The sequence below is a fragment of the Xyrauchen texanus genome, chromosome 2 (assembly GCF_025860055.1).
Source record: "Xyrauchen texanus isolate HMW12.3.18 chromosome 2, RBS_HiC_50CHRs, whole genome shotgun sequence".
Classification (NCBI taxonomy): domain Eukaryota; kingdom Metazoa; phylum Chordata; class Actinopteri; order Cypriniformes; family Catostomidae; genus Xyrauchen; species Xyrauchen texanus.
Genome location: NC_068277.1, coordinates 56,748,738 through 56,775,195, shown reverse-complemented (window position 1 = coordinate 56,775,195; position 26,458 = coordinate 56,748,738). Strand labels below are relative to the sequence as shown.

The window sequence follows — 26,458 nt, the reverse complement described above, 5'->3', positions numbered from 1 at the left end:
ACGCATGCCGTTCTCTATCCCAAGGAAGTTAACAGAAGGATTTTGATTGTGAATGCAATAGAATCCCCCTTAAAAGGTCTAGGATCTACAATAGATGACAACTGGCATCCTGTATAAGATGTCAAACAATGGGCATCCTGCATGGGAACCACTTCCCATACATAATAAGCATAACAAAAAAATGGCACACACAAATATTGGGTAAAATAATAATAATTTTTAAATATGTCTGAAATATTATTTACTGGTATTTTCTGTCATTGAATGAATTATAACTACTTTTATTTTAAACACTTTTCACGCTCCATCTACAAATCTTAGAATTTGTGAAAAAGAAGGAATCTTAGAACGCCAAGTCAGATGATGCCTTAAAATGCTGCCTATATAGGTTTTGGAACAAAGCCTAAAATCTAAGTATCCTTACATGTTCAACTTTTGCATTTCTTTTGTAACTCTTTCCTTCCTTCATTCTTTCCCAAATCTCAATCTTCTGTCTTCTCTTGTCCTCCTCATGCTAAAAAGAATAGATGAACAGGCATGAGTGAGTACTGCAAACAAGATCTCAACCAAATGGATGTCCGGGTATAAAGTGCTAACAAGAGAGGCTTACCCTCATTTGTTTTTCTTTGAATGCTGCAGCTCTAGCATCGAGCTCTTCCTGCATTCTCTGACGCGACGCCTCCAGGGCTTCCTGACGTCTCGCCACAGACACAGGGTCTGGAGATATGAAATTTACTTCTCATGTCTACTATCTGAAATACTTTATTTATATCTTCAAATGCATTGCTTGTTCCTACCTTGGTTTGATGCAAAGACAGAGGGACTCTGATTCTCCCTGGATCTGCTCTTGATGAGATGTTGAATGAGCAGATAAACCATCACACACAGGAACAGCAGATACCAACCATAGTCAGACAGGAAAACGGAAACTGTTTGGGAAAAATTATATCACAAGTAAGACACAGCACATTTTTTAAATGTTATCTGTGTATTCAGAGATATTGACGGTAAAATATAATCATAAAAGATATAAAAGATTCTTACATTATATAAAAGGTTAACAGATCATTAGATAACAGTGTAAATTACAGTATGTACAGTTTACATGTAAATGTAGAGTGGCCGGAAATAGTATTTGAACCTTGAAGCAACACTTATGAATATTAACATTAATAACTAAAAAACTGGTATAAAAATATTTTACTAGTAGGTTTTGTTTTATTGATATTTTTAGCATACTATAACGTTTAAAGCTTACAATTAAAACAATTCTGAAATAATATATATCTGAAAGCAGCAATTATCAGGGTTCAAGAGGCATAGGGCCTTTAAGTGCATGTGTTACAACAGGTTGCATTACATTCCAAGAACAATGCTAAAACACAAACAAGCACGCACACAGGTGCAGCTATCATTATGAGGATAACCTAAACCTAACCCTCACAAAAAAAAAAAACTCTGTACTTTTTAATTTTCAATAAAACTTTGTTTAGTATGTTTAAGTGATTTGAATTATGGCAACATTGGAAATGTCTTCATAAACCACATTTATAGCATAATATCCTTGTAATTACCAGTTTGTAATCTAAAAAGAAAAGTCCTCGTAAACCACTTAAAACATCCCATACACAATAAATATCTTGACAAATGGTCTGTTTTTATCAGTCTTTGTCTAATTGTCTATTTTACTTATTGATTTGTTTTAATTTCCTGAAAATTTTATAAATATATGTCATTCTATTTTTGTATGTAGCCTTCATTTGATATATTGATTTGATAAATAAAAAAAATTAAAAATGTATTTATTTCCTTCCAGATGAACAGATCTGAAACAGATCTCAGAGACATACATGTGCTTTCTGGGTTTGTTCCACTGCAAGCAGCCTGAACGACCTCTAGTCTTTTAGAAATGCTTTAGCCATTAGTTACAAGAAAGCTACACATACTGAAGAAAATGTAAAAATACTTCTCTCAATGTCATCAGAATTGAATGGTTTCTGTAAAAAAAAATAATAATAATTTCTGTGCATACCCCAAGATGAAATCTTGCAGGCAAAAGCTTACTTGACAATTAATGTAGTAGTGCAATGAATAAATAGTTAACAAATTGATTGTAATTATTTTTATTAACTTTCTGTGTAAACATTGTCAATTTAATACATTATCGTTTAGTTTTAGGCCCATTTTAGTTATAGTACAGTAATACTGTATTTTGTAAAGTAAAAATATTTACTTGAATGGAATATAATAGTATACAGCCGTGGCCAAAAATATTGGCAATGACATATATTTTTGCAAAGTTTGCTGCTTCGGTATTTGTAGATTCTTTTTTAACATGTTCCTATGGTCTACTGGAAAACAATGATAAGCATTTCCTAAGTTTGAAAGGCTTTTATTGGCAAAAATATTCAATATATGCAAAGAGTCAATATTTAGTGTTGACCCTTGTTCTTCATAACCTCTGCAATTCGCTCTGGCATGCTGATATCAGATTCTGGGCCAAATCATCGATTCCTGCCTTATTAGTGCTCGGAGTTGATCACAATTCATGGGCTTCTGCTTGTCCACTCACCTTTTAAGTATTGACCACAGGTTCTCAAAGGGATTAAGATCCGGTGACAAAATTTCAATGTAATGATCTCCGAGCCACTACATTATCACTCTTGCCTTGTGACATGGTGCTCCATGCTGGAAAATGCACGGATCATCACCAAATTGCTACTGGATTGTTGGGAGAAGTTGCTCTTGCAGGACGTTTTGATACCATTCTTTATTCATGGCAGTGTTTTTGGGCAGAATTGTGAGAGAACCCACTCCCTTAGATGAAAAGCAACCCACACATGGATGGTCTCAGTAGGCTTCACTGTTGGCATGACACAGGACTCATGGTAGCGTTCACCTTTTCTTCTCTGGATTATCGATTTTCCAGATGTCCCAAACAGTCGGAAGGGGGGTTCAACAGAGAAAATAACTTTGCACCAGTCTTCTGCTGTCCAATCCATGTACAGAATTTCAGTCTGTCCTTGATGTTTTTCTTTGAGAGAAGTGGCTTTCTTTGCTGCCCTTCTTGACACCAGGCCATTGTCCAAAAGTCTTCACCTCACTGTACGTGCAGATGCACTCACACCAACCTGCTGCCAATATTTAGCAAGCTCTGCACTGGTGGTGACACAATTCCATTGCTGACTCCTCAGGAGATGGTCCTGTCGCTTGCTGGACACTCTGGGATGTCTTGAAGCCTTCTTCACTGCAGTTGAACCTCTCTCATTGAAGTTCTTGATGATCCGGTAAATGGTTCTTTCAGGTGCAATATTCTTTGAAGCAATATTCTTGCATTTGAGGCCATTTTTATGCAAAGCGATGATGGCTGCACGTCTTTCTTTAGAGGGAACCATTGCTAACAAGAACACAATGATTGGAAGCACTTCTTCCCTCCTTTTATAGCAATCATTCTGCTCTTATAATCCAATCAGAATGATAGAGCGATTTCGCCTGACTAGAACTCGTTCACACTTTCCCAGGTGCTGCAGATATGATTAGTGAAATTATGTTAGCTGGTCATTTTGTGCCAGGGCCAAAAAACATTGAAATTAGTTTTTTGTGATCAAGTTAATTTTTTTGGCCAATTAAGGTTTATTTATTTAAAATACATCTGATCACTCTGCACAACAATCTAGAAACAATGTGAATCAACAACACAACAACTGAATCAGAAAACTTTGCAAAGCACAAATTTCTTTGTCACTGCCAATACTTTTGGCCACGTGCTAAGCCACATAGGGACTTTAAACCTTTAATTTGAGTTTTTTACAGACATGTTGTAATTGTAATACCAGTTTGTTCACTTAACCTAGAATGTGTAATTTATTTAATTTTTATTCTCAACTGGTAATACTGTTTAACCACAAAAATTATAAATATTTTGATAAATGTACCTAGAGTCAATAGTTCTTTAAACTATACATTTATAAAAAACTCTTGTCTTAAACTAAGCCTTTACTGGTCTTGGCTCAATCTCTACCTACTCTGGTATCTGGTCTCAACTACCACACTGCTGTGTTATCACCAAAACTGTCTTGATTTTGTTCTAGATTCTTAGACCTTTGTGGTTCAGTTGGACTGGATGAATGCTGGTATCCTAGCAACGATGTGACGTAGCGCTGCCTAGGCCACCTGTACGAAACCAGTTACCTTCGTATGTAAATGCTGTCTGTTAAGTCATTGACTTACAGGTCAGAAACTCAACTAGAGCCCTGTCCCAAATGGCATCCTAAGCCCTTCCTTTGAGTCCAGACTTTGGTGACATAAGCAAGTTCAGACCGATGGGGCACTAGTCAGGGCTAGTCTCTGCACGGCCATCTGTCGTTTGAAGAAAAGTGCAACTGCGGTGTGCATCAAGTTGAAATGCCTTGGGCTGTTAAGATCAGAGCGTGCATAATTTATGGTAAAAAAAATGAAAAAATCTATTTATTTCTCACTGTTGTGAGCAGGGCAGATTGGCATCTGAGCAGAGCGCGCCACACTGGCCTCGCATTCCAGCGAGGGGAGGTGGGAGTATTTAAGGAGAAGAGACAGCGGCAGATGGGAGACTTATGTGTGTTTGAGTATTTTATGACTTGACACAGATGACTGAAAAGTAGTGCATGTTTTTGTTTCTATACACACTGAAAAGAGTCATTAAATGTATGTATTTGTCAAGTTGGTCCCAGCTTTCTCCTCATCTTTTTAAGTGTTACCAACACCCACACCTATAATATCGCTTTTGAAGATACGGATTAAACCACTGGAGTTTTATGGATTACTTTTACGTGACCTTTACGTGATTTGTGGAGTTTCAAAAGTCTGGACACCATTCACTTGAATTGTTAGTTTCAACAGAGCGGAGACTTTTAAAAATATTTGTTCATGTTCTGCAGAAGAAAGTCATACACATCTGGGATGGCGAGTAAATGAAGAGAGAATTATAATTTTGGGGTAAACGGTCCCTTTAATGCAACATGATTGAACTAAGAATAAAATCGCAATATGGCCTTGTGTGATCACTAATGCTGCATTTAAAACACTGTCTGCATTCAGTCAGCACTGTACAAGCTAGCGGTGCACTAGTGGCTGTGTACAAAAAACACTAAGCAGCGCATCAATGAGATGATACAATGTTTATCATAACCATTCAAATCACGAAGGTTGTCAAAATGATCCCATTCCAAATGTTGGCGACAGATTTTAAAACTACTGCGCTGATCAATAATAGCCATGTGTTTGTCAAGAATGGGAACACTTCACAATATGGTTCTCTTTGTTAACATTAATTAATCATGAACCAACAATGAACAATATATTTTTTTTACATCACAAATTTACACATTTTTATTAATGTTAGTTAATAAATATACAATTGTTCATTGCTAGATCATTTTAGTTTATAGCACATTAACTAATGTTAACATATACAAGTGATATAAATCTATTATATATGTTGAAATTAACATTAACCAAGATTACTAAATGCTGTAGTAGTAATTTTTGTTAGTTCATGTTAACAATGTTGTTAACTAATGTAAACTTATTGTAAAGTGTTACTGAATTAATTTAATAAAACATGTAATAAACATAGACATATTGTCTGCATTATGTAGAATTTATCTTTGATAGCGTGTTAGATTTCTGGGCACACATTCACAAAAAAATCTTAAGGCTAAATGTAGCTCCTAATGTGGAAATTTAGGAGAAACTAGGGATGGGCACGAGTACTCGAGGACTAGGGAACTTGGACGTGGCAGCTATGATCGATCGTGAAAAAGATGATAGATAGTGATCACACATGATGTGACTTTACTTATTTCTAAATCCAGTGACAATTACTAGCCAACTAAACACAAACGTGTCAAAGAGGGGGCATATTTTTAATTTTGTGATTTATTACATTGTGACTCTGAGGGGTAAATTGATTATCAGAGACTTGTCATGGCAAACAAACTGATACGAAGCTGCAATGCTAACGTTACAATGATCGAAACAAAGAGTGTGTAATAACAGTTTGTGTCTCTTTAAAACATTTGCTAAACACGATTTATTATAATTTACTACAAGAACTTTGACTCGTTAATGGATATTATTTAGTAAAAGTGAATGATTGTCACTGACTAAACCTCCCTGCCCTGCATGACGCAACACACACCTGCATCACGATGAAATTAATTAAGAATTCCACTCGAGTGTCCAAGTTAGATTTCCGATATAAATTGTCATTCAGTTGCACTTTCCTCAGTTGAATGGAACAATTCATGAATCACAGCAACAACAATACAGAGCATTACAGCTTTCCTCACAAGAGTGAAAAATTGGACACACACACTTACACATACACACCAGAAACGTGTGGCAGTAGGCGAGTGTTTCAAAAAGCTAGACAAAGTGCAGTTAAATGGAACACAATGCAGCATCTTCAAAACTGAACTTCAACTTAACATGCATATTAAAACGCAATGGTTATGGCATCTCCTTGTAAGGCTAGGTGCCAACCCAGCACATGCCCACATGGAACAACAAGACTTCCGGGAAACACAACACTCAAACTCTCACAAATTAGACCTACACATGAGAAAAGGCATCACTGTGTGGAAAAACCCAGCTTAACAAACATTGTCCATCTGAGACATCCTGCCCCACACAAACTCCAGCTGTTCTCTCTCCCCCTGGTTTCCCCCACAAGGCACACACAGACACACAAGATGTACTTGTGAAAATATAACAAAGAAAAACCATGAAAACAAATAATGTAACAAGGCATGTTTGATATAATTTAAGAGTTCTCTGTGCGACTGGTATAGTGTTATTTTTCCCAGGTTTGTAAAACTTAATGACAACAATGTTATAAGGTCTTTGCCAAATACTGAATAATTCTAGAGGTCTATCCTCCTCCTCGAAGGCTAAACCCCAGGAAGCCAAGAACCCATTCACCACAAAATTCTCATTGTTCAAAAGGATAATACCATTTGGTACACAATGCGTATTCTGGCTGGATATTTAATGAAAGCTGGCCCAGAGCTCAGGGTTCTCTGTATTCAGATGATCCCACACCTCAATGTGTGTAACTTTAATATTAGGAACCTGCATTCAGATTAGGGTTGTGCCGATGGACGATATCATCGTCCATCATGATGGCTGACCAACATCACGATGTAGAGCCACCATCGTGATGCCACGCCCCCTTTTGCGAGTCCTGCTAGTGTGACTCACTAATTCTAGTCTCTTCTATAGTTAACCTAAAAACTTTGCAGGGATTGCTCTGTAAATTAAATTGAGAATATAACTAATGCATATATGCTATTTTAAATACTGTAGTATATGCCAGAGACGTGACGTGTTAGTCTGTGAAAATACCGTGTCAGGCAGGCTACACAAATATTGATCTTGACATTGTTAGCTTCTTGTCTTTTTTTTTACATGTCTTACACTGTACATTTAGATTAAAATATGTTATGTTGTAGGCTACAAGAAAATAGCCTTTATTAATTAATTATTAGTAGTTGTAGTGTCTCAGAAAATCTTGCTCATTGTCACAGAGCTCTTGTATACACTGAAGCGGCAGTTTAAGATAAACCCAGACCAGCGAACGTCAAATAACTTTTGTCTGGTTAATACTTTTAAAGAAAAATTTCCTTGGCCATAAATCCATAATGTCAAATCAAATGAAAGCAACAAGGTGAATATGAATAACACACATTTATTAAAACATAGAAGAACAACAAATAAGAACAAGAAAACGGGAACAACACTCAGACCGAAACTCGGCATTAACATTTCACTTATAATTAGCAGCACAATTAACTTCAGCACAGGCTACAAAATGAATTATGTTACTGAAATATTGTAATATGAACTACACAAATGAACGTTTAAAAAATAATATGCAAAATCGAATAGCTCCGCAACGGATGGCGAAAAATGCGTAAAGAAGTCTAATATCTTTCACCATAGACCATGTTTAAATTTCGATGTTTCTGGCCAGAAATACCAACATATTCACTTTATCTGGTTTTAATAAGCTGCGGATTGGAGTAACTACACTACCCGCTGTGCTGAAGACCCGCTCAGATGGAGTACTGGTAGCACATATGCACAGATATTTCCGTGCTAATCTTGCCATGAACGGAAACCTTTTGTCGTTCGTTTTCCACCAAGTCAGCCGGTCCTCTCCCCATCAATGGCCATTTCCTGCAGGTACATGGTCATTTCTGCCTCGACCTTTTGCTCATCAGTGAGCGTGGCTGTGGCTGCTCTCTTCGCAAGAAGGCTGCCCAAAGGCTCTTTCTCAACTCTTAAAAAATTATGGGAGTGTTACCCCTAATTTTAGGACTTGTAAAAATGTAATCTAGTGAAGCATTTTAACACCAAATGTAGCTCCTAAAACCTCAACAGTTTAGAAGTTGTTGTAGAAATTTTGATACTCATTGATCAGTGATAGTCATTGCAAGGGAATGCCCCTGTGTCTGAGGAATGCAGAGGGGGAGGATCTGCTTCTGTGGGAGACCTTGGGCAAGAGGTATAAAAAAAACAAGTCAGCCCTCCCCTTCGGCGTCTCACTCATGGTACAGATTAACTCCTGTGTAATGACTGGGTCCTTCTTGCAAGAATAAATTCTTTTAAAAGACTGTTTTATTCAGTGTGTCTCTTACACAGTGATAAAGGTTGGTTAATAATTTTTTTGCCACAACAATTTGGTGTCAGAATAGTGGGATTCCTTGGAAGTGCCTTCTGGACCTGAGTGCGGACGGTGTTTGGCCACCTGGACTGAGAAGTTCCAGCTCTACCTCGTAAGCTTAAGAGAGAGTGGCCGACCGCATCAGGGCCAGGAGAAACTCCACTGGAATCAAATGAAAACAAACCCGTGGCAACCCAAATATCTCCGGTAAGGGACGACTAAATCATTTTCTTTTGGTATAAAAGTGAGTGAACCATAGTGGCTGAAACTGTTTTCTGTGGTGCGAGTACAAGAGGTTCTTCTGAGACCTACGAACAGGTCAAGAGGTTTTCTAAACAGAGTTCTCGCTAATTTTTTTTAATTAGGTTAGCTGAAATACTGAGCGCTGGAACGTACTCCAGAGAAAGATTTTGAGCAAACCGTAATTAACAAAGAACTAGGGAGTGCACCCTTAGCTGATCTTGGGTTAAGAAATCAGATCTGTTGGAGACGTCTGTCGAACGGTAAATCCACAGAGGAACAGAAACAGCCAGTATGGGGAAATCTCAAAGCAAGCTTGCCAAATTTGATACACCAGTTTTCTGTCAAATGAGAAAAAACTATGGGAGGAAATGTATGCAGGACATAGAGAATACCATGATTTCCCCAGGGAGGGGACACTGAGCATGACTAGACTGAGAGTGGTGTGAGAATCAGTGGAACAGGGCAGCGAGGCACAAAAAGTTGTGGCTGCGTTCAACATGTGTGTAAAAATGTGAACAGACAGTGGGCTGTTGGCTTAAGGAAGCAGATAGAAGAGAACGAAAGCAAATGCAGAAAGAATTAGCATGTAGGATTGAAAAGTGTAGGAAAAAACTAAAATAAAATGTGTCAGCACCACCAGAACCAACTAATGAAAAGTATGTTTGTGTTTCCCCACATGCAACGACAATTGTGCCGGCGCCGCCGACGTATAATCATCACTATCCCGTGGTGGAGCTGAAAGCCCTGAAACTGAACCCTGACCTCGACTGCTCTCCGCCCAGAAGACAAGGACCACAAGTGCCCGACTCGGGCAGTGAAGGAGACATGAATGAAAGCAAGTTACATTGAATGGAAGAGCGGGCGGCTGACCTCCACCCTGGCACACCCTGGCACACGCTGTACACGCAGAGGAACAGCTGCTGACAAAGACAAAGTCAAGGCGAAGGGGGAGAAAGATCTTCAGCTGGCAGTTGTGCGACTACAGTCTAATGCTGTGGGCCGACAAAAAGAAAAGAGGCTACATAAATCAGCGGAAGTGGAATTGCGGCTTGTGAGACTGACGACCATGAGTTCAGAGAATGCACGAAATGCAAACTGTGCAGAACAAAAGGGACACTGGGCTTCAGAATGTTTGGAGAAGAAAAAGGCAGACCGAGGCAGAGCAGAGAGCAGCGAGGGAGGGGGTCGAACACAGGGTGCTCGGCAGCTGGCTACAGAAAGGGGAAGTGAACATTTCTTAAACACACACACATACACTGATTTACATACTGCTCTCTGTAATGAAGACAATCCTTGCAAATCTTTGAGTGTGACTGATGAAATTTTATGTGATAATGTTTCGGATGAATGTTTGAGAATGTACAAAAGTTCAGGGTTTTTACAAATGCCGAGATATCAAATGTTAGTTATGGGGACATTAGTAAATTTTTTGGTATATTCTGGGGCTGGCCATTCTACGATACGACCATGTGACTTGCCATGTGTCCCAAAATTGACAGGTTCAGTGCATAAAGAGCACTTTGACCTAAGGGCCATTTGGTTTCTGAAAAGAAATTCACAGTGCCCTTAGAGTGCGAGTCGGAGAAGGGGAGGACATTTAAACATGCGTTTTTGTGTTCACCAGCTTGTCCGGTACCTTTAATGGCCAGAGATTTAATGTGTGAATTGAATTTGAACGGGGGGTTCCTTTGGAATTAGCATTGAGGAAGAACCACAAATATGTTTTTCTAAATTTGAACCGCAGTGGGCATATGAATGGCGTGTGAAAAATTATGATTGGAAAAAAATTATCTTGAAATTGGCAAAAGATCGAACAATGTCATTTAACACCGAAAATATGACGCCTGACCAATTGCATTGCACGCCACATGTCGTAATTGAACTGGAACCACAATATGAGGAGGGGTGGTTAACGGGGTAGAAAATTAGACTCTGAAATTTGATGAGATTTTATAGACAGAAAATGTGTGTGCGCTTGCCTGACAGAAAAACAAATGCAGTTCTATTTGATAGCAGGAGAGCTGTGCCACACTTATCTTTGGCCAAGGCCAAAGAACAACTGTGGGCAGATTTGGGCAACTTTGTGAGAGAATGCATAAAAGCAACAGATTGGGCTGAAATAAGTGCAGGAGTGAAACACAGCAGAAGTGTAGGAGCATTTATATCAAAATGTGATTGAGATTGAAGTACAGTATGTGGATGATTTGTTGATCTGTGCATGTGATGAAGCTACGTGTGTGGCTGACTCTGTGTCCCTTTTGAAGCACCTAGAGGGGATGAGCTGTGATGGCATGCCTTGTTTACCCAAACACTTCTTTCCTCATTATGGAAAGTTGATACATGGGTTAGACCATGTATAAAAAGTGGGGATGGTTGTGCAAATGAAAGAATTGTGGTTTACAAAGGGTTTCACGATATTTGCTGAAAATTTTTGCAAAAGATGTGTCATTTGTAACACACATAACGTGGCAAGAGGGATAAAAACACCTATAGTATCTCAACTACCATCAGGAGGGCCTTTTGAGTATCTGATGATGGATTTAATCGAGTTAACCCCTTGTGGGAAACAGAAATACTGCCTGGTGATGGTTGACATGTGGTCCAAATGGGTTGAGGCCTTCCCAACCTCGAAACAAGACTCGGCAGCAGTAGCGAAAGTTCTTAACCGAGATTGTTCCGAGATGGGGAATTCCAAGAAAAATCAGCTCGGACAATGGGAGTGTGTCAATGAAGCAATAAAGCAGGTGGGTCAGTTTTTGGGAATTGAAATGAGAACACACTGCAGTTGCCACGCCGCCAGTGGAGGTGCTGTTGAGAGGGAGAATCAAACGATCAAGAACAAATTGGCTAAGTGCTGTGAGGAAACTGGGCTCACATGGGTTAAAGCACGCCATATTGTGTTGATGTACACAACAAATTTAAGTCCATTTGAAATACTCTTTGGTAGACCACCATTCATGGGAATAGAAAGGGGAAACAAAGGCTGCCATCAACAGATCTGTGTGAGAATGACATGTTGAATTATCGCAAAGAAATATCTTCTCTGTTGTCCAAAGTTTGTGTTCAGGTGAAAGCTGCTCAGAGAAAGGTTGCTGAAACCTTCCTGCATAAAATCAGGCCTGGTGATTTCGTTGTGATTCATGACCTGAGGAGAAAGAGCTGGGAGGAGGAAAGGTGGCTGGCACCATTCCAAGTGCTACTGACGACTCACACGGCAGTGAAGGTCGCAGAGAGAGCTACGTGGGTTCATGCCAACCATTGCAGGAAAGTTCCGCCCACATCGCAGGAGAATCAGCAACAGGAAGAGATTGTTCCAAGTGAATGTCAATAAACGCTGAGGTCAAGTTTGAACACCAAGCACCACTATCAGTGGAAGAGCAAGGCCAACCACAGAGAATAACACGGCCTGTGTGCGGAGTGGACCCCATCGTGTGGTCACAAGCAGTAATCATCGTGAAAAGGTACGAACTGAAAATAATTCAAGGAATATTAACAACAGACCCCTGCATTCTAGCTGTGTGTGTTTAAGAGGAGCCAGATACAAGAAGAAGGGAGGAGACTTGAAGAGGCAGGCAGCCCTAGTTGTGGAAACAGCATTCGGCTGGGCACCGTTAATCAGCAAAACAGATAAGACTCTGAGTGCTTCAAAGACTGAACTCCTTCACACATTCTGGTCACACAGCTGCAGTACTGATCTAGCAAACGGAAAAAAATGGAGCGTCCGAGACCGTGGCACCCATTCAGAGTGCCAGGAATGTGTGGTCTGGGTAAGAGTATGTGCATAATGACTTTGCTTGCAGTGACAATTTGTATGATAATACTGCACCTTACCGAGGGCCTGAGAGTGTTATCAACAGAAAACCACACCAACTGGACTGAGACAACTGCGCCAAACACTACCATCCAACGTGTCAAGAGAAGCGCATTCATGTTCGTGGAGCCAACGCGTGGCCTGGAAGGAGAAATCATCACGATTCAGGAAGGAACAAATGTGACTTTCAACTGCAACCCGTTTCAAAGGAACTGTCCGAACTGTGAGGGACGCAGCGAAGAGTATGCACCTTTCTATGTCTGCAGAGATCCATGCAAGTGGGGCGACGTGAAAGCGTACTACTACGACTACAAGAAGGGAAAAAAAGAAATGTTGAAATTTTGCCTGGGGTTTTACCAAAGCACTATGCAGCAAATGTGGGGTGGTCATTGTTCTTAGGGGTGGGTACAACGGTAACAACTAATAAGATAAATGGGCTAGCATGGACAGTATTAGCAATAGCTAATAGCACAGAAAATGCTTTGACAATGATAAATGATGAAATGAAACAGTTAAGAGATGCGGTCATTCAAAACAGGTTGGTTCTTGATATGTTAACTGCAGAGAAAGGGGGAGTCTGCAAAATGTTGGGAATGTCTTGTTGTTTCAATATTCCAGATTACAGCGACATCACCACAAATGTAATTGAACACATGAGAAAAGCTGTACAAGATCCAGAACATGTTGAGAGTACATGGGTTACTTGGTTTATGAATCTCTGGGGAGGATGGGGGTATTGGCTGATTCAAACTGTGTTACCAATTGCGGTGATAGGACTGTTGATATTGTTATGTTTACCATGCATTATAACGTGTGTTTCCAGCTCAGTACAGAGACTGGTTAAAGCAGGGATGTCTGTTCAATTGGAAAAAATGACAGTCTATCCAGAGGATGATGAACACAAATATGATGATACAAGTAGCGAGAGCTACTGTGAAATGTGTTAAAATGAGGTATGTCTTTTCTTTCTGAGAATGTTTTGATATGTAAAGAGGGTTATAAGCAGCGGTCATCAGTGTTACGAGATGACGTACAAGGAGAGGGTTTGAAATGAGGGATTTTATTCTACTTTTATAGCCTGCTGACATAACCAAGAGATGTGACATAACCAAAAGGTTAAATTGATGTGTTTTTTCCTAGTTAATCTGTACACTATTTCTTGTTTATACTGAGGTGACCGATGGTCTGATTTTATGTCAGGAGTGCAGTAACAGTGTTTACTCATTCAGCCCGGCTTCAGATAAAGTCTTTGCTTGCTTGGTAATACTTAAGGGACTATCCCCACAAAAAAAATAAATAAAAAAAAAATAAAAGAAACAGCCCAAGCCTTTTTACTTTTTCCAAATGTTATTTCACAAATGTTTAAGAGAGTGATCATTTATACGAAAATAAGAGAAGAAGAGTGTAAGTATGATGATATGACTTATTGTGATTGAGTAATCTGAATGATAAAAAGCAGGGAATTGTTGTAGAAATTTTGATACTCATTGATCAACAACTTCTCCCACACCCCTCGACATACTGGTAGGTGTGGGGGAACAGGTTTGCTCATTCATAATAACTGGACTTTTTCACCACAGACTTCACTATGTAACAATACATCTTTTGAATTCCATGCCATTACTACAATGCAACCCACAAAATTACATGCTGTTGTCATCTATCACCCCCCCAGGTCAGCTGACAAGCTTTCTTGAGGAATTGGATGTCCTGCTGTCCTCCTTGCCAGAGGATGGCAGGCCACATGTGGTTCTTGGCGATTTCAACATACACCAAGACAAGCCCCAGGCCATTGAACTGAATACTCTTCTGGCCTCATTTGACTTGGAAAGACTACACACCACAGCAACTCACAGGTCGGGCAACCAGGTGGACCTCATCTTTACACGCAACTGTACCACCTCTAATATTCTTGTTACACCTTTACATGTCTCTGATCACTACTTTGTTCAATTCAACATGATTCTCCCATCCATTGTAAAACCGACTTCACCTTTGGTTTCCTTTTGCCGTAACCTCCGTTCCCTCTCACCCTCTCGCCTTTCCACTGATGTCTCTACCTCTCTTCCCACAATAAAGGTATTTTCCATGCTTGATGTAAACACTGCCACAGACACACTTAGCTCTACTTTAACAACCTGTCTAGACAACATCTGTCCGCTCTCCTCTAGACCAGCATGGACTACACCACCCAGCCCCTGGCTGTCTGACGTCCTTCGTGAACATCGGACTGATCTCAGGGCAGCTGAGAGGAAATGGTGGAAATCTAAATATCCAGCTGATCTAGGTAAATATCAGCTTCTGCTTGCAACTTTTTCAAATAACGTTAAAACTGCAAAAACTTCATATTACCAGACCAAGATCAACAGCACCACAGACACTCGTAGCTTGTTTAGAACATTCAACACACTTCTCTGCCCTCCCCCTCCACCACCTGACACATCACTGACAGCAGATATATTCGCCAAATGTTTTACTGATAAGGTTACAGCCATCAGCAATACATTCACTGCACCACACCCTGTCAAACACCTGGCTCCTGTATGCAACTCGTCTTTCCCTATGTTCTGTCCTTTAACTGACACTGAGGTCTCTAAACTCCTCCTCTCCAACCACCTCACAACCTGTTCCCTTGACCCCATTCCATCACATCTTCTCCAGGCCATCTCTCCGTCCATTCTACCGGCACTTACACACATAATTAACACATCCCTTCTTGCAGGCACTTTTCCCACTACATTTAAGCAGGCTCGAGTAACCCCACTGCTGAAAAAACCTGCACTTAACCCCACACAGATAGAACACTACAGACCAGTCTCTTTCATCCCATTCATGGCAAAAACACTTTAAAGGGCAGTTTTCAATCAGATCTCCGCCTATCTCTCACAGAACAAGCTGCTGGATGACAATCAGTCAGGCTTCAAAAGTGGACACTCTACTGAGACTGCCCTGCTGTCTGTCACTGAGTCGCTGAGACAGGTGAAAGCTGAATCCAGATCATCCGTTCTGATTCTGCTGGAACTTTCTGCTGCCTTTGACACAGTCAACCATCAGATCCTACTCTCCACCCTCTCTAAACTGGGCATCACTGGAACTGTGCTTGACTGGTTCAACTCTTACCTCTCAGAAAGGTCCTTTGAGGTAGCCTGGAGAGGGGAGACATCCAAGCCACACCTGTTACTTACTGGGGTACCTCAGGGATCAGTGCTTGGGCCACTTCTCTTCTCCATATACACAACATCACTGGGACCCATCATCCAGTCACATGGTTTCTCTTACCACTGCTACGCTGATGACACGCAACTCTACTTGTCTTTCCAGCCCAACGACACCACAGTGACCGCTCGAATCGCTGCCTGTCTGTCAGACACCTCAGCCTGGATGAAGGAACACCACCTTCAACTCAACCCAGCCAAGACCGAACTCCTTGTCTTTCCAGCCAACCCTGCTGTTGAACACAACATCACCGTGCAGCTGGGTCCAACTACAGTTTCACCTTCCAAAACGGTCAGAAATCTAGGGGTAACCATTGATGATGAGCTAAATTTCACAGACCACATTTCAAAGACTGCAAGATCATGTAGATTTACACTCTACAATATCAGGAAGATAAGACCCTTCCTCTCTGTACATGCCACACAACTGCTCGTTCAGTTCCTTGTCATAACTAGACTGGACTACTGTAACGCTCTCATTGCAGGCCTTCCTGCCTGTGCTATTAGACCTCTCCAAATGATCCAGAATGCAGCAGCATGTCTGGTCTTTAATGAACCTAAGAGAGCACGTTACACCACTCTTTGTCTCTCTCCACTGGCTGCCGGTCCATGCACGTACTAAATTCAAGGCCCTGATGCTGGCATACAAAACAGTCACTGGGTCTGCTCCAGCATACCTAAAAACATTTATGCAGACGTCGCCTTGTCGTATCAAAACAAAGAGGCACCACTTTCCCGGACTTTCAGTTTCATCATACCACGGTGGTGGAATGACCTTCCCAACTCAATCCGGTAAGCTAACTCACTCTCTATTTTCAAAAAACGGCTAAAAACACATCTTTTCCAAAAGCACTTAACCGGTCACTAAAATTTTGAAAAAAAAAATTAAATAAAAATTTTAAATTTCTTGTTGCACTTAAATCTGTTTTGTATACTATTCTGATGATAGTGAAACTTTGGAATATGGCACTTTTTGTACCACTGTCTCCCTAAGATGATTCACTGATGTTTTCCTCTTTTGTAAGTCGCTTTGGATAAAAGTGTCTGCCAAATGAATAAATGTAAATCATCAGTGATAGTCATTGCAAGGGAATGCCCCTGTGTCTGAGGAATGCAGAGGGGGAGGATCTGCTTCTGTGGGAGACCTTGGGCAAGAGGTATAAAAAAAACAAGTCAGCCCTCCCCTTCGGCGTCTCACTCACGGCACAGATTAACTCCTGTGTAATAACTGGGTCCTTCTTGCAAGAATAAATTCCTTTAAATGACTGTTTGATTCCGAGTGTCTCTTACGCAGTGATAATAGTTGGTTAATAATTTTTTTGCCACAAAGTGTAGGACTTCTAAAACCCTAAGAGTGACTCACAAACTATCCAAAGCATGGCTGCTGTACTTAATCCACATAAAAAAATTCCTGAGAATGAAGAAGGCCGAGAAATACCTAGACCAGGGGTGCTCAACACGTCAATCGCGATCTACCAGTCGATCGCAAAGGCAATGCAGGTAGATCCCACAAAATGTAAATGTACTTTCGTTAAATTTTAATAAAAATAAAATGTCTTTCCTTCTTTTAGTTTCTGTCTGACTTGCACTTGACGAGTAAATATTGACCAGACGAGGTTTTGTTTATTCAGTTGCCATGGATTAGGCAAAACTGAATGGAAATAGACAGTAGCTAATCCGGGCAGTAGCATCGCAATTTCATGCTCTGTTCTCAGAAGTCCTTGGAAGGCGCATATGCGCAAACCTAGTTGTCATGGCAACTGAATAAACAAAACCTCGTCTGGTCAATATTTACTCGTCAAGTGCAAGTCAGACAGAAACTAAAAGGAGGAAAGACATTTTATTTTTATTAAAATTTAACGAAAGTGTAAGTTCAGGATTTTCAGATCAGGATTTTTTTATAGATCTTGAAGTGATGCTGCAAGCCGCTGGCACCCCTCATGATATAATATTGGGAGGAGACTTTGATCATTTGATGGACTCAGTCCTTGATCATAGTGAAGCAAAAGTGTGCAAGCCCCCTAGAGCAACATTGATGCTTCACAGGATGTGTAAATATCTTGGTCTTACAGATATTTGGAGACTTTTGAACCCATCTGGTAGGGACCATAATTTATTTGTCATCAGTCTATAAGATTCATTGCAGAATATAAATATATTTTTATATATCTTAGTCCATTATTTCATCTGTTGTGGATTGCTCAATTGGAAACATCTTCGTCTCAGATCACACCCTGGTGAGTTTAGAGGGGTTGCCACATAATGGAGAAAAAGAAATCATACAGTTGGCGCTTTAATGTATCCCTTTTGCAAAATCCTGAATTCCAACTAATATGAAATAAATGAAATAAATGTGTCTGCAGTGTCCTCTTTAGGCATGGCTTAGGAGACACTTAAGGCGGTTCATAGGGGTCGGATCATTCAGTATGCCTCATTCATCAAAAGGTCCAAAGCATGAGAACTTATGGAGTTGGAAGGGAATATTAAAAGTGCCAAGGCAGAGCTGAAGCGCCGAATGTCGTCTGATGGCCTCAAAGAATTGACCCGACTGAAAAGCAGTTTAATACTATTTTGTCACAAAAGGTGGAGTTTTGGCTATTCAGGGCAAGACAGTCATACTTTGAGTCGGGGGGAAAAAGCAGGGAAGCTTTTGGCTAGGTATATAAAGCAGAGAGACTTTTTCTACCATTACCTCAGTGAAATCTGCTGGTGGTGAAATTTTTACCTCAGCCATTGATATTAATAATGTTTTTAAAGAATTCTATCTTGATCTTTATAGTTCCACGTCTTCATCTACTGATGAAAATATTAGAAACTTTGTGGAACCATTAGAACTCCTTAAACTGATGACAGCAAAATAATCCTCTTGATTCTGAGATAAACTTGGAGCGTGGCATGGTAATTTAGGCCTTGCCTACATTCCGGAGCCAGATGGCTTTGCCACTGAGTTTTTTAGATCCTATGCTACAGAATTGGCTCCACTTTTGCAAGCAGTTTATATGGAATCATTAAAGAATGGAAAGCTGCCGCCAACCATGACACAAGCCCGGATCAGACTGACACTTAAAAAGGACAAAGATTCAAGCGAGTGTAAAAGTTACCATTCAATTTCCCTGATCGATCTAGACCTTAAAATATTGTAAAAAATTCTGGCTAACCAAATGAGTACAATTATGACAACTCTTATACACATAGATCAGGTGGGGTTAATTCGGGGCCGAAGCTCTTCTAATAACATTAAGCATTTCATCAATATCATGTGGTTAGTGGAGAATGATCGCTGCCATCTCACTTGATGCCGAAAAAGCATTTGATATGGCAGAATGGGATTATCTTTTTAAGAATTTGGAAATATATGGGTTCGGGAAAATTTTATTTGATGGATTAAGTTACTTTATTGACACCCAGTAGTAGCGGTATAAACAAATGGATTAATTTCAGCTGACTTTAATCTGGATAGGGGCACTCAGCAAAGTTCCATTATTCTTAATTAATTTTCTCTTCCTAAATTAATATTCTTATTAATTTAAGTTTTCTGAGTCAATTGGTCAAAATCCAAAGCTCTGGCTCTGACAGCATACTGCCATTTGGTTGGCAGGCTAATTATTTTAAGAGGATGAAAGTTGGATAGGGTGCCCTCATTTCCGGTGTGGTGTGCGGAGATGGGGAGGGTGGCTGCTTTTGAAGAAATATCAAGCAGAAGGCTGGGGGACAGAATTTGTTTGACAGGTTATATATGATTATTATGTTTGAATCTATTTGTGGCCACAGGGGTTTTCGTTGGGAGTTAGGGTGGGTTTGATGACTGGGGAGGTTAAATGTTAAATCAGTGTTATATATATATGTTGTGTTTTTATTTTGTTATCGGTTTATAAATAAATAACAATTTTAATTGAAAAAATAACATTATAATATTGTAATATTATAAATATTATAATGTTGACATTGACCTTTAAAACGGTATTGTCTGAATCGTGAGGGTGTTCTTATTATTGTAAACTTAGTTAGAGATGCAGTTACCAAAATTAAGTCATTGAAATAACACCATATAACACATCCTAAACATTTGTCCCCATGCCTTTTGAGAACTTCTTGTAGCCTAGAGTTTTTGCTACAAAATGATGTGAAAACCATCCTGAGCACTCATTCATACAAAACAATATAGTAATTTAACTTTTTTAAGACACTTTTAGTGTTAGAAAGGTCATATGCGAGGAGGCGTGAACTATAATGAATATTGATGTGATTCACCCCTGAAGAGACAAAAGAATCCTCCCCTGGCCCTATCAATGAGGAATGTGACAGAAAGAGAATGAATGTGAGGAGACTTACTGATCAAAATCTAATTTTAAGTTAAAAGAATTAATCTGACTATACACTTTCTTTACATAAAGACTTCACTTAATTTCAGACCTACACTACCGTTTAAAAGAAGTCTCTTCTGCTCACCAAGGCTGCATTTATTTGATCCAAAATACAGTAAAACTGTGATATTTCGAACTATTTTTTTACAATTTAAAAGAAAAGTTTTCTATTTAAATGTATTGTAAAACGCAATTTGTGATCAAAGCTGAATTTTCAGCATCATTACTGCAGTCTTCAGGGTCACATAATCCTTCAGAAATCATTATAATATGCTGATTTTCTAATATGGGCATATTTAAAGGGCATTTTACTCATTTAATCTGAACACATATTTGCAAGCACAAGCTTTGTTGATGATAATGAGGCAGCATAAACACTAGTTAAAATATAATCTAAACATTCATATTATTTTATATATCATATTACATATCATATTTATATCATACAGCATACAATTTAAATACCTGATTTAGCCAAAACAGCATTTAAAATGTAACTAAAACTTGCTTATTAGGATATATTTCAAATTTTAATACTCTGAATCCAGGCTGGCAAGTCTGGAAACAGTCCCACTATTAAAATATGTACATGTTTATATAAAATAGCATGTCAACTAATTAAAACTAAATGAGTTACTCGTCTGAAATTGTATCCTCTTCTTCGGAGGAAAACTAACTCTTCATCACGATCCAGGAGTTCTCACTTGTGTATCGTGCTGTCTTTCAAATGCGCAGAAAAATTAACAAACTTGTTGTTTTTAAGACACAGTCGGGGCGTGTCTTAGTGTATGAATAGCGAGCTCTGCTGGTGGGTGTGATCACATTAGAGATAAATTAGCTGAGCTAGGAGAAACTGTACATCGCTTTGTTTCATACAGATTACATTGCAGGAGAATATTTGTTTTATTTAAAAGCAGACATTTGAAGGTTTCTTTAAACATGCGTTTCATGTTTGTGTGATAATTATTAGCGGAGTTTCAGTTCATTTTTGTGACGTGTTTCAGATATAGGCTTGCGAACCCAGAGACTGCTTACAGCTCACCCTTTTTATTTTATTTATTTTACAAAAGCACAAGGTTTTGTTGTTATTGCGAGTGTACACAAATAAAAGTAGACCCTTTATAGTCTCTAATGATGTCTTATACTTATCTGTATGCCCCAAAATGACTGAGAATTTTATGTTGTTTTCGCAGTAATGATGAAAAAATCCAGCAGGATTAAACTACAGTTGAAGTCAGAAGTTGACATCCACCTTAGCCAAATACATTTAAACTCAGTTTTTCACAATTCCTGACATTTAATCTTAGAATACATTCCCTGTCTTAGATCAGTTAAGATCACTACTTTATTTGTGAAAGAATGTGAAAATGTCAGAATAATAGAGAGAATTACATATTTCAGCTTATATTTCTTTCATCATAAATTTACATACACTTTGTTAGTAAATACTAACCAAATGGAAGCATTGCCTTTAAATGGTTTAATTGGGTCAAACATTTTTACATTTTACATACATATATACAGTGGATATAAAACGTCTACAGACCCCTATTAAAATGCCAGGTTCTTGTGATGTAAAAGAATGAGACAAAGATAAATCATGTCAAAACTTTTTCCACTTTTAATGTGACCTATAATGTGAAAAATTCAATTGAAATTTCCAAAAATAATTTCCAAAGCATTAGATATACCATGGGACACAGTGAAGACAGTCATCATTAAGTGGAGAAAATATGGCACAACAGAGACATTACCAAGAACTGGACATCCCTCCAAAATTGATGAAAAGACGAGAAGAAAACTGGTCAGGGAGACTTCCAAGAGGCCTACAGCAACATTAAAGGAACTGCAGGAATTTCTGGCAAGTACTGGCTGTGTGCTACATGTGACAACAATCTCCCATATTCTTTATATGAATGGGCTATGGTAGGGTGGCAAGACGGAAGCCTTTTCTTACAAAGAAAAACATCCAAGCCTGGCTGAAGTTTGCAAAAACATCAAGTCTCCCAAAAGCACGTGGGAAAATGTGTTATGGTCTGATGAAACCATGGTTGAACTTTTTGGCCATAATTCCAAAAGGTATGTTTGGTGCAAAAACAACACTGCACATCACCCAAAGAACATCATACCCACAGTGAATCATGGTGGTGGCAGCATCATGCTGTTTTTCTTCAGCTGGAATCAGGGCCTTAGTCAGGGTGGAGGGAATTATGAACAGTTTCAAATACCAGGCAATTTTTGCACAAAACCTTCAGGCGTCTGTTAGAAAGCTGAAGATGAAGAGGACGTTCAGTTTTCAGCACGACAACGACCAAAAGCACACATCCAAATCCACAAGAAGATTAATGTTTTGGAATGGCCCAGCCAGAGCCCAGAACTGAATCCAACTGAACATCTGTGGGGTAATCTGAAGAGGGCTGTGCACAGGAGATGTCCTCGCAATCTGACAGATTTGGAGCGCTTTTGTAAAGAAGAGTGGGCAAATATTGCCACATCAAGATGTGCCATGCTAATAGACTCTACCCAAAAGACGGAGTGCTGTAATAAAATCAAAAGGTGCTTCAACAAAGTATTAGTTTAAGGGTGTGCACACTTATGCAACCAGGTGATTTCAGTTTGTTTTTCAATTGAATTGTTCACGTTATAGGTCACATTAAAGGTGGAAAAAGTTCTGACATTATTAATCTTTGTCTCATTCTTTTACATCACAAGAACCTGGCATTTTAACAGGGGTGTGTAGACTTTTTATATCCACTGTGTGTGTGTGTGTGTACACACAACTGGTCAAAATTTTTGAAACACTTGACTGAATTGTTCCATGATCTTAAAAATCTTTTGATCTGAAGTTGTTTGCTTAAATGTTTGAAATTCGTTTTGTGGACAAAAATATAATTATGTGTGTGTGTGGCCAATTGGCCAACAAAACGCCTATAAATATACATAATAACAAAAAATATACATTTATTTCATTATAAAAAGTTTTTTTTTTAATTATAATAAAGAATGAGCGTGTTTCAAAACATTTGACCGGTAGTGTGATATATACACATTATATTATATATATATATAATATATATATATATATATATGTACACACACACACACACACACACACACACACACACACAGTGAGTACAGCACTCACATTTTTGTAAATATTTGATTATATCTTTTCATGTGACAACACAGAAGAAATTACACTTTGCTTCAATGTAAAGTAGTGAGTGTACAGCTTGTATAACAGTGTAAATTTGCTGTCCCCTCAAAATAACTCAACACACAGCCATTGATATCTAAACCGCTGGCAACAAAAGTGAGTACACCCCTAAGTGAAAATGGGCCCAAAGTGTCAATATTTTGTGTGGCCACCTTTATTTTCCAGCACTGCTTTAACCCTATTTGGCATGGAGTTCACCAGAGCTTCACAGGTTGCCACTGGAGTCCTCTTCCACTCCTCCATGACAACATCACAGAGCTGGTGGATGTTAGAGGCCTTGTGCTCCTACACCTTCCATTTGAGGATGCCCCACAGATGCTCAATAAGGGTTAGGTCTGGAGACATGCTTGGCCAGTCCATCACCTTCACCCTCAGCTTCTTTAGCAAGGCAGTGGTCAGCTTGGAGGTGCATTTGGGGTCATTATCATGCTGGAATACTGCCCTGTGGCCCAGTCTCCAAAGGAAGGGGATCATACTCTGTTTCAATGTCACAGTACATGTTGGCATTCACGGTTCCCTCAACTGTACTGAACTGAACTGTAGCTCCCCAGTGCCGGCAGCACTCATGCAGCCCCAGACCATGACACTTCCACCACCATGCTTGACTGTAGGCAAGACACTTGTCTTTGTACTCCTCACCTGGTTTCCGCCACACACGCTTGACACCATCTGAACCAAATAAGTTTATCTTTGTCTCATCAGACCACAGGACATGGTTCCAGTAATCCATGTCCTTAGTCTGCTTGTCTTCAGCAAACTGTTTGCGGGCTTTCTTGTGCATCATCTTTAGAAGAGGCTTCCTTCTGGGACGACAGCCATGCAAACCAATTTGATGCAGTGTGCAGCTTATGGTCTGAGCACTGAAAGGCTGACCCCCACCCCTTCAACCTCTGCAGCAATGCTGGCAGCACTCATACGTCTACTTCCCAAAGACAACCTCTGGATATGACACTGAGCATGTGTACTCAACTTCTTTGGTCGACCATGGCGAGGCCTGTTCTGAGTGGAACCTGTCCTGTTAAACCGCTGTATGGTCTTGGCCACCGTGCTGCAGCTCAGTGTCTTGGCAATCTTCTTATAGCCTAGGCCATCTTTATGTAGAGCAACAATTCTTTTTTTCAGATCCTCAGAGAGTTCTTTGCCATGAGGTGCCATGTTGAACTTCCAGTGACCAGTATGAGGGAGTGAGAGCGATGACACCGTTTTACACTGTTATACAAGCTGTACACTCACTACTTTACATTGTAGCAAAGTGTCATTTCTTCCGTGTTGTCACATGAAAAGATATAATCAAATATTTCAAAAAATTTGAGGGGTGTACTCATTTTTGTGAGATACTGTGTATATATGTATATACACACACGCACACACACACACACACCAGTTAATTCCGGAACTCGAATCTGACTGGACGAGAGACATTCCATGAGCACTGATGGTCTGACACCATCAGCACTCAGACACTTCAGTGTGTGTGTGTGTGTATCACTCCGCTAGTGTAAAGTGTAAGAGCAGTGCAGATCTGTTAAGAGCTATGGTTTGTCTTTTTTTTTATTTTTTACATTAAATATGTTAGTAAGCAGGTGGTTTTATTTTAAATTTACTTCAGCACGAACAAAAAAAGACCCTCATTGGACCATAAGAAAGATTAAACAAAAAAATAAGCAGGTGATTGGATGGATGTGACCTGGGTCACATCTGTCCAATCAGCTGCTGGTCAAATCATGTCAATCATTTTCATTTACATCACTGTTATTGCTAGACAGCATAGCAGCAAAATGTCCGAAAGTACAAAAGTGGAGCAGGAAAATACAATGGTTAAAGGAACAACGTGACCAAGATATACTGAAAAAAATCCCTAAATTGACTGGATACTTCAATATCTTCACACAGGAGCAGCTAATCTGCTGAAGAAATATGCAGGTGATCTAGGAGGATTTTGTGGACAAAATTGGACAATTCAGACACCTCAGCAAGGTCACTGCTGCAATTTATAGGAGCAAGGAAAATACAATCAGTGTTTACAAATGTTGATAAAGCACTCCGGCTATTTATGACTTCGCCTGTAACCAACGCAAGCGGGGAGCGGCCTTTTTCAAAACTGGGACTATTTAAAAATAGATTAAGATCCACGATGGGCAGGGCTGGTAATCTGGCATACCGGGCATTTTCCCGATGGGCTGAAGCACTTTGGGGCCCATCAGGGGTGGACTGGCCATCGGGAGAGCCGAGCTGGCCAGTGGGGCGGCCGCGAAATGTGCCGAATGGGCCGCGATAAGCTAAAATGAGGTGCTGTGTTATGCATAATGGACAACAAAATTACGCCGCGATATGCAAAGAAAAGGACAGCGAACACCCACACGCTCAAGATTTGGGCAAGTTGCCTTGTAAAATCCCAGGCCAATTTATCTTCCCAGTCCAGCCCTGACGATGGGCCAAAACCACTTGTCTCTGATGAAGTTTCTGCGCAAATTGGATTTTACCAGCCTCATTAAGGACTTCTCTGCCAGAAAATCAAGAAAGAAAACAATTCTAAAAAGGTAGGTCTATGCAACAATATGTACATATTTATTATTATGCTGCGGTTTCATTATTGCGGTTATAATAACAGTGTTATTTTTGTGCTGTTTTTTTTATTATGGCTTTGTTTTATACACAGTTTAGTGTATTGCACATTGGTTTGTGTCTCAGTAATGATGTTGTGATTTTGCCTCAGCAAAACAGGGTGTTCTGAACTGATGCAGATGCTGTAGCCTACCTGTTGGTTTATAAAGCTAAAAGTGGTTACCAGCTTGCAGTTGAACTGTGAATGCAGGGAATTCTGTTGCTTTGCTGTTTATAGTTACATATTTCCTTTGTAATTGTTATGTGGCTGTGGTGGCAGAGGTTAATATCTGGTATTCT

The 26,458-nt window shown here is 39.6% G+C and overlaps 1 protein-coding gene across 1 annotated transcript in view; it reads right to left on the bottom strand.

Moving 5' to 3' along the window:
- The window catches only part of LOC127662620 (selenoprotein S-like), a 55,748-nt gene that overhangs the window by 16,827 nt on the left and 12,463 nt on the right, over positions 1-26,458 (bottom strand). Inside the window, exons 2-4 of the mRNA XM_052153894.1 lie at positions 798-929; positions 611-717; positions 425-514 (exon numbers count right to left, since the gene is read on the bottom strand). Of these exons, the coding sequence (XP_052009854.1) occupies positions 425-514; positions 611-717; positions 798-929 (329 nt within the window). The remainder of the gene's footprint in view (positions 1-424; positions 515-610; positions 718-797; positions 930-26,458) is intronic.